This window comes from Perca flavescens, chromosome 13, assembly GCF_004354835.1.
Source record: "Perca flavescens isolate YP-PL-M2 chromosome 13, PFLA_1.0, whole genome shotgun sequence".
NCBI classification, from domain to species: Eukaryota; Metazoa; Chordata; class Actinopteri; order Perciformes; family Percidae; genus Perca; species Perca flavescens.
The window spans coordinates 11,640,307-11,653,451 of NC_041343.1; the positions used below are offsets into that span (position 1 = coordinate 11,640,307).

The 13,145-nt window shown below is 41.1% G+C and overlaps 1 protein-coding gene across 1 annotated transcript in view; it reads left to right on the forward strand.

The window, feature by feature from the left end:
- LOC114566562 (roundabout homolog 2) overlaps positions 1 to 11,841 on the forward strand; it is an 87,728-nt gene extending 75,887 nt beyond the window's left edge. The window contains exons 17-26 of the mRNA XM_028595115.1: positions 283 to 453; positions 1,740 to 1,779; positions 3,352 to 3,479; positions 4,137 to 4,409; positions 5,198 to 5,360; positions 6,127 to 6,384; positions 7,193 to 7,401; positions 10,558 to 10,719; positions 10,859 to 11,113; positions 11,658 to 11,841. Coding sequence (XP_028450916.1) covers positions 283 to 453; positions 1,740 to 1,779; positions 3,352 to 3,479; positions 4,137 to 4,409; positions 5,198 to 5,360; positions 6,127 to 6,384; positions 7,193 to 7,401; positions 10,558 to 10,719; positions 10,859 to 11,113; positions 11,658 to 11,659 — 1,661 coding nt within the window. The 3' untranslated portion in view covers positions 11,660 to 11,841. The remainder of the gene's footprint in view (positions 1 to 282; positions 454 to 1,739; positions 1,780 to 3,351; positions 3,480 to 4,136; positions 4,410 to 5,197; positions 5,361 to 6,126; positions 6,385 to 7,192; positions 7,402 to 10,557; positions 10,720 to 10,858; positions 11,114 to 11,657) is intronic.
- Positions 11,842 to 13,145: the final 1,304 nt, after the last annotated feature.

A 13,145-nucleotide genomic window follows, 5' to 3' on the forward strand; every position in this document is an offset into this window, starting at 1 on the left:
CTTTGCTTAATATATTTTTTTAGTGAACCAAAAATTAAAAGAACCCATACACACATTTAGACAAATAATACTAGCATTTGCTTTTTCTTAGTTTGTTTTTCATTCACATTGTCTTCTTCTGACAGATGTTTCTTCTTTTCTTTTGTTCACATTTCAGACCACAATGGAAATGGAATTGATTTCATTTTTATCCCAACTATTGATAAATAAGTATTTGTTCATTTGTCTCTTCTGTGTGCGTGTGCGTGTGTGTGTGTTTGTGTGCGTTTTCCCCAGGTGCAGAACTCAGGGACGTAATGACGGGATCAGAGGGCAACAATAGCATCTCAGACGTGGTGAAGCAGCCGGCCTTCATCGCCGGTTTGGGAGGGGCCTGCTGGATTGTCCTCATGGGCTTCAGCGCCTGGCTGTACTGGAGGAGAAAAAAGAGGAAGGGACTCAGCAACTATGCAGGTAAAAATAAAATCAATTTAAGTGGTTCTGCACCAACACAGAATCTCAAAGCACACTAGGTCTTTTTCTCCAACAAAAGCTGATGTCATCACAGATGTGACTCCATTTGAGCTGGCTAAAATGCAGAACAAAGGAAATGCATGCAGCACAGATGGAAATAGGCTCTATTTACTTTAATTCATTGTGCACTGATGTGCATCAACCGGGCTGAGGGTTTCATCAGCACCGCACCTCAACAGTCTAATACATTAATGCGAGATAAGTAATTTAACATCCCCTTCCATTATCAGACCATGGCTGGTGTTGTTTGCACATTAACATTAGGCACGTCTAGGTTTACGTATAGGAAATATTCTTTTATCCCTCCGTGATTCAAGCATATAGCTGTGTGCCATTACCATAATGTGTATTGCAGCTTTCATTGTAGTGACTTGGGGAAAGAGCGCTGTGAGTTCCTAATTCAATAGGGATTTACATGATTGAGTGATGCTTCTCTCTGATCCCTTCTCTCAAAACAAATTGAGGAGTTGAATTCCAAAACACCACATTTCCAGTTTTGCGAAAATGTAGCAACTTTTTACAGGAATGGTTAAGATATAAAATAGTCAATGATTTATTTTTGAAATGTTAAATATGTTTGATTTAACTTCAATTATATTGAAATAAATACTTAAACGCAGCATTCATTGGATTTTTGTTGTGTTCTGAGGTGTTACATTTGTAAAATAATGAAATATTTCATTTCAGCATAAACCCTTTGTTCCTCTTTTTAAGACAGCCTCTGTGCTCTAATTAGTTTTTTAGAAGAAGCAAAAAAATAAAATGATGATGATGCAGAAGCCCCAGGGCAAAATGGGTCAAATGTGTCACCTACATTTGAACTTTATCCTTCAGGGCAATCGGCGTAATTCAGAAAATGCTGGAATGCAGTGGTTAGATGTATTCGCACCCCGAGTTTCATCAAAGCGTGATCAGTGCTGGCATACCATCAGTGATAAATGAACAAGGAAAGCAAATATGAAAGGGCTTGTTTATATTTTTACACATGTTTTTGAGCGTGGCTGCAATTTTATTGACGTTAGTATTATTCATGCCACTTTACTTTCTTCTTCTTTGTCAATTGCAGTTCAGTCCTTCACCTTTACTCGTGCAGGTATGTCTTTACATTGTGCATTTTATATTAAAATATCACAGTAATTTAGCTGCCTAAATTCTCATTCAAATTGATGGGGGTGACAAAATAATTGCAATTATTTTTCTCTGTCCTCCCTCTTTTTTTCTACAAGTTACATTCCAAAGGGACAGAGGCCTGATCAGAAATGGAAGGTAAGAATCTAAATTAACTTATAAAAACCAAGAAACCCTATGCTAAAGCGAAAGCTTTCCCACTCACATTTCACTGCCACGCAGCGTAATGCTCAGCCTGCCTTCTCAATGACAAGAGCCTATTGTAATACCTGTAATGAAGAGTTCTTGTACGAAGAATGGGATTTGCATACATGTTCCAATATTCCCGCTGCTGACTCATTTCAGTGTATGATTTGCACTGATGTACGCTTGATGAAATCATTAATCACTCCTTTGAAGCGAGTGCTACCAATTAATGCAGGTGAGGGCTTTATTCACCGGCTCCCTCACATTTTCATCTGAGGTTGTTCTCACACAGAGCGAGAGGTCGTGGGAGGAGGGGGGAGGTGATGAATGGGCTGTTTGGAAACGCTTGGCGTACAGTACACTGTGATGGGTCGCATGTGGGGATGGAACAACAAAGTGCTGGACCTTGAGACTCCACTCGGCGGCCATGAGAATTTCCTGCCAGCCTTTGTATCAACTGAATATCAACATGTACAAGAGAAGTGGGGCAAATTTGCTTAACAGAAAGTGAAAGCATGAAGGTCCTCTTCTTAATTATTTTCTCCCTGTTTCCATTTTGTCACACCTAAGCAAGCAGATAAGCCCAGAGCTAGAACAAATGTTGCAAATAATGGACTAAAAATAAACAGTTTCTTGCCTAACCGTTTTGTGTGCATGAGTGTGCTTCTCCACATTGTATACTCACGTATGTGTCGTTGTGTTGGTGTTGGCACGTGTTTCAAAGCAAATGTATGTAAATGTATGCATATGCTTGTGTATTCTAAAATGGAAATTATTGATGTAATTGTTTGAACACCTTTGAGCCATCACCAAGTCAGCTGTGAACAATTCCCTTGGCGCTTGGCGAATCAGCCTCAGTGGAAAATTCCCTGTGTAGCTGCACGTTAGGCAAACATATGCAGAGAGGATGCAGGAGGCATGTGAATGTTTTTTTTTCTTTTTTTTTTTACAGCAGCTGATACAAAGTAGTTGTTGTTTCTTTTTTTCTGAATTGTTGCCCACAACTTTCTTACCTTGAAGTCAAAGCCTGTATTCATGACTGTTGTATTTCACTAAGACAAAATGACATGGTAGCGTTCCTAAACCTCCTAATGGGCTTTTGCTGTCTCTGTTGCTATGGAGACGGTGCACCAGTGTAGCCGATCTGCCAGAGGCTGTCCATGATTCTCAATTTAAAATGTAAATTTCTGTTGTGCTAAGGCTCTAAAGTGGATTTAGTGTGTATTTAGGCCTGCCTTGTTTCTCCGGGGAGAGTTAGGGGTGGTGGAGTTAAGGGGAGAAAGATGTCTGATTTATAGACTTGCCATTTTATGTCTCTCTGTTGTTTATTGTCGCCTGTGCGCTGGGCTGCACCACAGGCGAGAATATGCTGAATGAGTTTTCACATCAATTTGTTGTTGATGCAGCAGGAAGAAAATGAACAATACTGTTACGGCACAGGCTGGATATTTAACTATGTAGCCAGTCCTCCTGTCTCACCCCTTCTCCTCTCTTTGTCTCTCTCTACAAACATCTCTCTCACAGCCGTCCAGGGCTGTTGAAAGCGGGTGACCCAGGCCTCCCCTGGTTGGCTGACTCCTGGCCCTCAACGAGCCTCCCAGCTAACGGGGGCTTAGGGAGTCCGAAGGGTGGCAGCAACTTTGGCCGAGGAGGTAAGAAACATAAACAGGCTGGGGTGTTGGAAAATACAGTTTTAGCAATGCCTGGTCAGACAGTCAGTTTTGATGTTCATCCATTGGGAAGCGCAGTGACAGGACATCACACATAAGCATGCACACACAAACAAACAAGCGCACGCAAATTAAAAGAGCCTTTTACTTTACTAATTTGATTTGACAAGCCTGATATTTGGCTTAAGTTTTGTGGTATTTGCGTATACTTTCTGCCTGTCGTTCTTTCTCATGCCCTGCCATTGTGGATTTTTCTAGGTTGAATGAGATGGATAGGTCAAGTACATGTGTTTATTGTGTATTTGTGTGTTTGCACGTTCTCGAAAGCTCATTGGAACGCTGGTGAGCTGCAGGTTTTATATGTGCAAGACAGTAGAGCTGAAGGTTAGCGCTCTTTGAATATCCCTCTTGTGCACACTCCACCGGACTCCCACAGCGTGTTGCATGCTAATTGCGGTAGTAGATAATCACTTTCATTTATATCAAGTCCATTTGAGACCTGTATTTAACGAATACAGAGTGCCGGAGCAGCAGGGAGTGTTAATGACCTTAAAGATCGTTAACTTCATGTCAACTTATCTCTCCATGATCCCTTTTCCCTTTCCCTCCTCGCTCTGTCACCATCCTCTTTTGTCTCAGATGTTTTACCGTCCGCAGCAGTGGAGAAGACGGGCACCATGCTGTCTGATGGTGCCATCTACAGCAGTATTGACTTCATGGGGAAAGCGGGCTACAGCAGCCCAGCGCGAGGCAGTCAGCCCACCCCCTATGCCACCACTCAGATACTGCAGTCCAACAGCTTCCACGAGCTGGCTGTGGACAGGCCAGATCCCCGCTGGAAGGCTTCTCTCCAAGCCCAGCAGGAAATGGCAAACCTGGGCTACTCGCTGACTGACAGACGCCCTGGCAGTGGTACGAGCCACATTGAAGATAAAGCTAATTTTTTTTTATTTTTTGTGGTTTGCTTTTGGGTCTCTGTGGACTGCAGCAGTGCATGAACAATCAGTAAAAGCAACATTTTGCAACCAAATGACAGGTAGTTTTTTTCTGTAAAACTACTGTTGGCAAACTAAACCAGGAAAAGAGCCACATAAAAAGGAGGGAATTTATTTACATATTCACTGAAAATGGACCCCTAGGATAATGTTCTTAATTACTCTTCTGTCGTCATCATAATTCTACCCCGGGAGCTCATCTAGCCCAGAAATGTCACCCAACCATGACACATTTCTTTGGGTTTACTTGATTACTGATGGCAGAAAATCCCTCAGTGTTCTGAGTTATTTATGCAGTGTATATACATTTAGTAAAGTCATGGAGGCATTTTTGTCTGTACTTTGTTGTAGCTTTGCACAATAGCCTGTGTGCTCAGCTAAATGTCAGGCTTACCAGAGATAAAGTAGAGCAAGCAGGGAAGCTGTATGGAAGCAACTTAAAGTGGTTCGCCGCAGGTTTTGGTGCCTCTTTAAGAAATGTCAACATTTAGAAAAAGTCCTAATGTGCTGTCAGCACACAAAAAAGAAAAAATGAACACTGGGTGGGAGACAGGTTTGAAAAAGTTCAGATAGCAGAGAAAGGTAGAAGATAGCTTTCAAGGTGTGTGTTAGAGTGTGTGAATTTAGTGTAGACTACTATGTGTGTGTACAGGGATTTCTTGTGTAGAGAAAGATAAACTTCCTTCCCTCTTTACCTCCCCCCAGGTGCAAAGGTTGGAAAGAAAAAGAAGGTGAAGGGTGGAACAAAGGCCTCTAGATCAAATGGGACGTGCTGGGCTAACATGCCTCTGCCTCCACCACCCATGCACCCTCTCCCTGGTACCGAGGTTGACCTTGACCGTTACCCCCAGGAAAACCACGGAGGAGGGTAAGATACATTCATATCTCATCAATCTCTGCCCCGAAACAGATGCACACAAACACAAAAAAACGTCGGGAGAAGAAACTCATGCAAACACAGAGGTTAAAACATCCTGCACCTGTGCCCAGAGACTGTGTGCGTGTGCGTGTGTTTTCTGTTAGAGAGCTTAAACAGGAGCTTCACATAGTTCACACAATGCTAAAATAGACCTTTAGCTGCCTTTCCTAATATAGAAAAACTAACAAAAATTGGTTTGCATTCTGGCAATGGAAGAAAAACGATTGTCAACATTTTGAGCTACTTACACTAGAAAGATCTATTTAGGGATGTAATTAAATCCTTACATATTCCCTGTACTCTGGAACAGGGATCACCAACACGGTGCCCGCAGGCACCAGGTAGCCCCCAAGGACCACATGAGTAGCCCTCAGGCCTGTTCTAAAAATGAAAATTGAATATTGATATTATCTGTTTCCCACCTTGTTAAGTCATTGTTGATAATTATTGTAAGAAATCATTAACATGATCAGTGTCTTCACATAGATGAGTATCATTAATCATTAATAATCATATATAACTAAAGGCAAACTGAGCACATTTGTTATTTCAGAAGAGTGTATCAAACTGGTAGCCCTTCGTATGACTCAATACCCATGAAGTAGTTCTCAGTTTCTAAAAGGTTGGTGACCCCTGCTCTGGAACAACGTGCAATCAGCTGCTCAGCAAAGTCAGTGTGATGATTAATACATCAAACATTTTGTCCACATGCCAGGTATGACAGCAACAGTTGGGCCCCACCCATGTCAGTCCAGACCTACCGACACCAGAATTTGGACAACGAGGTAGAGGAGGAGAGAGGGCCCACTCCTCCCCTGAGAGGACGATCCTCCTCGCCGGCAGCAGCTTCCTTCAGCCAGCCCTCATCTTCCTCCCTCAGCTCTGCCCACCATGACGAAATGCAATCTATTTTGCAGGCCCACTTGGATGAACTAACCAGAGCTTACCAATACGAGGTGGCCAAGCAGGCATGGTAAGGATCCTTTAAAATCTCCTGTTAACTACATTTTGAGGCCACCTTTCTCCTATAATTTGATGTATTTTTTGGTTAAAAAAAACAACAAAAAAAGACCTGTGTGGCTGTAAAATCATTTGAAAGCTTTATACTGTGTGTGTATATGCATCACAATTTTGTTCAAATACGTTTTGCACGTAGGAAAAGATACCTGTAATTTTATACATTTTATTCTGATGATAGTTTGGGTTTTGCATATCAATGGCCAATGTTTGAGCATCTTATAATACTGGTATTTACATGTGTCAGCCTCAACCTGCGCTCTATGGTTCTTGCTAGCGATAAAAACAGCTCTCCATTGATTGCACCTTTTGATGGAGCAATGGAAAACTTGACAAGTCAGAGGCGACACGTGTTGGAGGGTAATGACTGGGTTTAGTCCAACATGCTGTTCTGACATCAGTAAATAGAGTTGGTAATTATGCATGCGTCTCCTCTATGGCGGGATGTGAGCCATCATGGAGGACAGCTGTGGGGGAGATAACAGGCATGTTGGTGACAGCCCTGCCCATCCAGATATCCTTTATCCAGCCCAATTACAACTCCATTGTGTTAGCACAACACACACCAGCGCTGAGAAAGTAATCAGTGAAATCACTGCAGGCATTCATAGTCTCTGCACATTGCATCTCTACCTTTCTGAATACGCACTGATTCTGCGTTCTGAAACTTGTTTTGCAGTATTTATACTCATTATCTGACCTCCATTGCTTTTTTAAATGTATTGTGTTCATTAATATACAGTATTTCCCCCACAATTCATTAGGCACATGAAGGGCAGTCCAAATGTGTCCAGCACTCCCATCCCTCCTATGGACTTCATGTCCAGCACACTGGGCTCTGATTTGGGAGCAACTCTCCTTTCTGAAGAAGACGAGGATGTGGAGGAGGAGGAAAGCTACGCTGCGGTGTCAAAGAATTTGTGTGGCTTTGAATACACTCCTGGTCACAGTGTGGATAACCTTGAGGGCTCAGGTATGTTTTTCATGTGGTTAAACTAAAGTCGTTGCTTTTAGCATTTACAGTAATAAAAAGACAGGCTTCCAATTAACTGGCTTCATTACCACATCAGTTCTACTGCACAGATGATGAAACCTTGAGAAATGTGGCCGATGCAGATAGATAGAGATACATTATAAGTCCGTAGATGACATGATGGAGCGAACATCCCAGATATGGCCATGTATAAATATATTATGTATAAATATATGCCAGTACACATTTCAACAGAACATAGTCATTAACAATGTATACAAGTATGGAAAATGTTGTGGATGACAGTAGTACGATTGCATTCTTAAGTAAAATATCTTGAATTAATCATAGCTGTCATTTGATGTATTGTTATTAAAAGGAAACTACATTTCAGAAGATATCCACCGATGTGTTCATAAGAGTTTTCACCTCATCAATTGTATTTAGTTGCAGATACAGAATATGCAGATTTGGACACATTTATCGACGCCTTTGCACCTTACATGCATTATTTTATCTTCTCTCTATCACTAACAAATGGAGCATACATTGAAAACATGTCCAAAGCTACAGATTTAAGAATGAAACAAAATTAAACTACGGTCTTATCTGAAAATGTGTTAAGTTGCAGATGTAAAATAGAGTAGCTGTGGACAGATCATATTTAAAGTGCAGACACATTGCTTTTTCCCCCTCATATATAAAGCTGAAGAAGCTGCAGCCACTCGGCCCAAGAAATCGCATTCATATTCGCCGATTTTGCAGTACAAGGTTTTAACTCCCATAATGATGTTCAGTGCCAGTGCAGGAAGAAGTGTGTTTTTAATGTAGCAAGGCAAAGTTTGTCTGTGTGTGTGTGTGTGTGTGTGTGTGTGTGTGTGTGTGTGTGTGTGTGTGTGTGTGTGTGTGTGTTTGTGGAGGTCAGGGTTGTGGATGCACCTGTGTCTTACTAACAATGTTGGCTTTTTTATAAACCATGACTACAAGCTTTCCCATCAAAGCCTTTTAGTTGCCATGCCAACATTATGACATATTATATTCCAGGACTAAAATAATGTTTAAAAACATGGCATTGCATGTTCAAAAACATCATCTTTTAACATAAACACACATAAAGGGTTTTGCACAATCGTCCAATATCAACATTCTTGTCTGCCAATAGGGTTTGGACCACTGAGGGAGCAAACACTGTGCAGTCGGCTGGCTGAACTATCACCTACAGACACACTGCATAGAACAAAGACCAAGGCGTACAATAGCCCATTCACATGCGTACAAGCCCCCCCACACACTAGTGGTTGTCTTTTAGGACATTTCCTAGTAGTTCAGGAACATGTAGTCAGCAGGGACAGTGATTGACACTCAAAGGTAATGTAGAAACCACAGGGTAAAAGTAAAAGTTTGTGTAGGCTTAACATTATTCAAATCTTAAATCTTAGATACCTTTTCTTTCTTTTTCTCATTAGTATCCTTTGTCAAAGAGATATTTACACAGTCAGAAAAGTTACTTGAAGCCATTCATGCATAGACATCAAAACCATAACATAGAATAAACTTTAGTGCTCTATTGGAAAGCCACACGTCTAAAATGTAAGATTGGATGCATTTATAAATAGGGTTCTTTGTGAAAGTGTTTCTTTAGAGATAAACTTGAAGGCTTCTCCCTCAGGGACACAACTGTACCATTTTTAGACTTCATTGTTTGATAGGTTAAGAGATTGTCTTGTGCATTGAGAATATGTGTTTTTAACACTTTTAATAAACCATTGCAGGGCAAAATACAATGCAAACATTTTTATTGTGTCATGTTTAGCTGTCACATATTGTAAGCGGTTGTATTACAAGTGGGAACAGATTGAGAAAATAGCTTCAGTCCAGTGAAACAAATCACGAACAAAGCCAGTGTGGTGGCAGTATTTCCACAGGGGGCAGTGGCTTACCCTATTGCTATTCCACCGGGAGCATCTACGTGGCGTTCCGGAGGCGCAGCAGGCCCCGCGAGCCCCGCGAGCCACACAAGCAGTCGCTGCCATTCAAGTCAATGCTTGCAGCCGCTGATGTTATATTTATTAGTTGTGCGTTACGGATGTACAGTTTAGTGTATCGACTGTTCCACTGCCAAACGGCACGCTGGAAACAGCTCGCTCTCTGTCGCTGACTACAGCGCATTCAAGAACGGATGAAGACAGAGAGACTGGAGATGTTATATTGTAATAAACTCAAACAGGAATATAACTTTCGAAATGAACGCTTTTGTTAGCGAAGATGGCCTGGTCCCAAATAGCGAGTGAAGGATTAAATATGATCGAATTCTGCTCAGGCTCAAAAGGCCAGTGTTTTCTGACTCCACTTGGTCACTTCTTAAGCTACCTCTGTGTTCGTTGACTGATAGACCAGAAAATAATACTCAGGATTTGCTCAGTTAAATTTTAACAAAGCTTTAGTAAATTATATTGCAAGCAGAATACAAGTTATGCGTCATGACAAACCGGTACCCATGCATAAGGACCAGACCCCCTTTAAGACATGTTCTTTCTCGTCCTAACGCCAACAGTCCGTCCGGGAATTTGGTCCCGTTTTATTCTATTCTATTCTCTGCCCCCTTTCTGTTAGCGAATGACGCATGATAGCATTGCTAGGTGATGCAACTATGTCATGGCAGGTGTATTGCTCAGGACTCTAGGAAGCGCAGTAAAGAGTGTGAACTTGTTTTCAAGGGGCACCACACTAGTCCTTTAAATGGCTTGTTTGTTAATACATATTTCCAAGATGTCTGATTTAAATAAAACATTTAAAAGCTGTTCTACAGTAGGTTTGCTTATATTGCTGCAACAAAGAAAAATAGTTATTGACGCCTTCTGAAAAAAGCATTGAGTAATTCTCTAAAAATATAAGTAGTATGGAGTTAGTTGTTGCACAAATATCCTGTGTGACGGAAAGTGGGAATCATCTTTAATCTTTCTTTCAAGTCATCACATGTAGACAATGCGTGTCACAATATCTAGTAATGAATTTGTTCAGTTTTGTCGATTTCGACACCATTTCTATTGGCTGATCGCTTTTAGATGTCCACATCACATTTCTGTCTTGCTCGACCCAGTATGTATTCATGCAGGCTTAGCCCAATGTTTATCTTCATTAACTCCCTCTCTGTAGGTAAAAGCTCGCAGCAGTGTCGCTCAGACAGCTCTGGCTCGGCAGAGCACGGTGCACAGGGCACACATAGCCTCGGCCACAAGAGGGCAACGCTGAGTGGCCTCAAACCACAGACGGGCAAGGTCGGGACTCTGCCCAGACGGAGAGACACCAACACAGACGGTGAGTTAAGTCTCTTACCCTCTCAGGCATTATTAGCCAGAGAATCCTCTATTGAAGTAAATTCAATAAGAAGTGCCTCTACCATGAAGTCTCATTTGTATCCATTGCCAAATCCCCTCATCTACCATCTACTCAACAGCCCACACACCGGCCATGAAGTCCCTGCACAGCGTGGGTTCCCGCATCAACAGCTCGTGGGCAGCTGCGGCCTCAGACCCCTCTGAGGAGTGCATGGTGACCGTGTCGACGCTGGAGCGCCAGCATATGGCTTCCTGGAGCGGCACAACAACATCCAACAGGGCCACCCTGAGTAGGGGTTCCCACAAGAGACCTGGCACAGATCCCTCCCACAATGGGCATCCTTCCACAAACAACACAGAGAAAGGGGAACACTGTAGGTGTTAATCCTCACGAGGATGTATTTGTTTGCAATATCACCTACAGTATATCTGCACAGAGAAATCATAATCAGGCTTTGCTGAAACTTTCTTGAAATGTTTTTAAAATCCATGTTGTAGTTTTATTTAGATATACCCTGATTGATAAATAATAACAGAGAAGCCATGTCATTTAATAATTATAGCAATTCATAAATTGTAAATTGTGGCTGTCACTTCTTTAACAATGTGTAAAGCAAGACTTCTCAGATTTGCCTCTTGTAGTCAGATGTGACAGCATCACAATACAGTTATATAATGTATACCTGTCAATAGAGTTAAATGCAATAATAAGGAGGGGGGAAAAAAGCGTATTTGGGAGAATTGTGCTTAACCATTTTCAATAAGAAGGAAAGTTGTAGAATCTCACCAATTTCGAGCTTGCATACAAAGTGAGATACATCCGATTGTAAAATGGAGATGTAGATATTGAGAGTGAAGTAGGTGATTTAATGCCACCCAGATTTTACATTGTTGTCTTTGTTGTGTCTGCTCTTCCAGAGTCTTTGTGAAGCATCATTCCCCGCAGTTGCTGCCTGTCCCTGGACACCTTGTTTGTAAGCGCTATGAGATTTTCTCGCCGCGAGTGACACAGAATGATGTTTGGGAGACGGAGAGGAGAAAGAATGAAGACAAAGGAAGTGAGAGATAAAAATGCAGAGCTGTAAATGTCATGTACAGACACAGACACCAGTCTCACAGTGTTAATTTTCACCCCCTCCCCCCCACCACCCCCTCTTCAAAAGAGTAAACAGTATGTTATATGTCCGCTTCTTTTTTCTGTCACATGGTGTACAAAGATTCACACAGTGGAGATGAAGACGAAGAAAAATCACAACAAAATGACTAATATGAAAAAGGACTTGCATAATTTGTAAATATATTTTTTTATGTTTTTCTCTTCCCTTTGCTTTGCTATGCAAGCCAAACCCAATGTTGTCTCTTTTGTGATTTATTACTGTGAATGATTTTTCATTAATGCTCAAACTGTTAGCTTATTTTGATGAAGCTACTGTATCGTTGTACTTTGCACAGAGCGTTTTTGGTGAACATAAGCACAAACCCATTGTCAGCTAAGCTGAGGAGGAGAATCATAATGGCAAAGAGGGAAGTCTATGTTAAACAATACCTAAACAGAAGATATATACTTGGCTGTGCTATAATTGTTTGGAGAAGCACTCATATAGGGAGAGTTGCAAGGATAAAACACAGGTAAATACTTGGAAATAATATGCCAATATAACAAACTGTGTTTCACACTAGTTGCTGGGAATTCTATTATGCATTATACTAAATATTTATCAGCAAATGGTTACCAGAACATTGTTTTATGGTAACAAAGCAACACATCAGTTGTGATATCCAAAGCAAAGACATAGGAAAATAGGTATGTATTGCTTCCCTGCCATTCACAAAAAGAGTATGTTAATAAAAATCTATATATATAATTTGTTTTGGTAATTCTTTTCTAATTACATACAGTGACATAGCGCCAGTGCAATATTGAAAGGACAATATGACGATAAAGGGAAATGTCTAGGCCAAAATGTCTGGATGTCACCTGAAGACAAATGAGATGCTGAGTTTAACAATAAGTTTACATGATGTTAAACATCAAATAAACTATACTAGATTTGTTCTTGTGTATTACACTATTGAATGGTTATTGTTTTACACTTTCACCTTATAAAGATGTGTAGACTTCTGACCAACCATATTTGAAGATCTTTTGAAAACCTTTTCCAGTTTTAAAAAAATGCAGCCAATTAGCATTTTCTGCCAATGAGATTCACGATGCCATGTCTTTCCACTTTGGATGGTTTTGTTCTGATTATTGCTCTGGTAATGGCTTTCCCTTTGAAGAATCTTTACCTGCCAGATTGGTTTGCCCTCAGGAATACGCAGCCACATACAGTTGGGCCGTTTTTCAATCCTTTGATGCAAAATAAAATGTGTATGTGAAAACCAACCAGATTTCTCCTCACAATG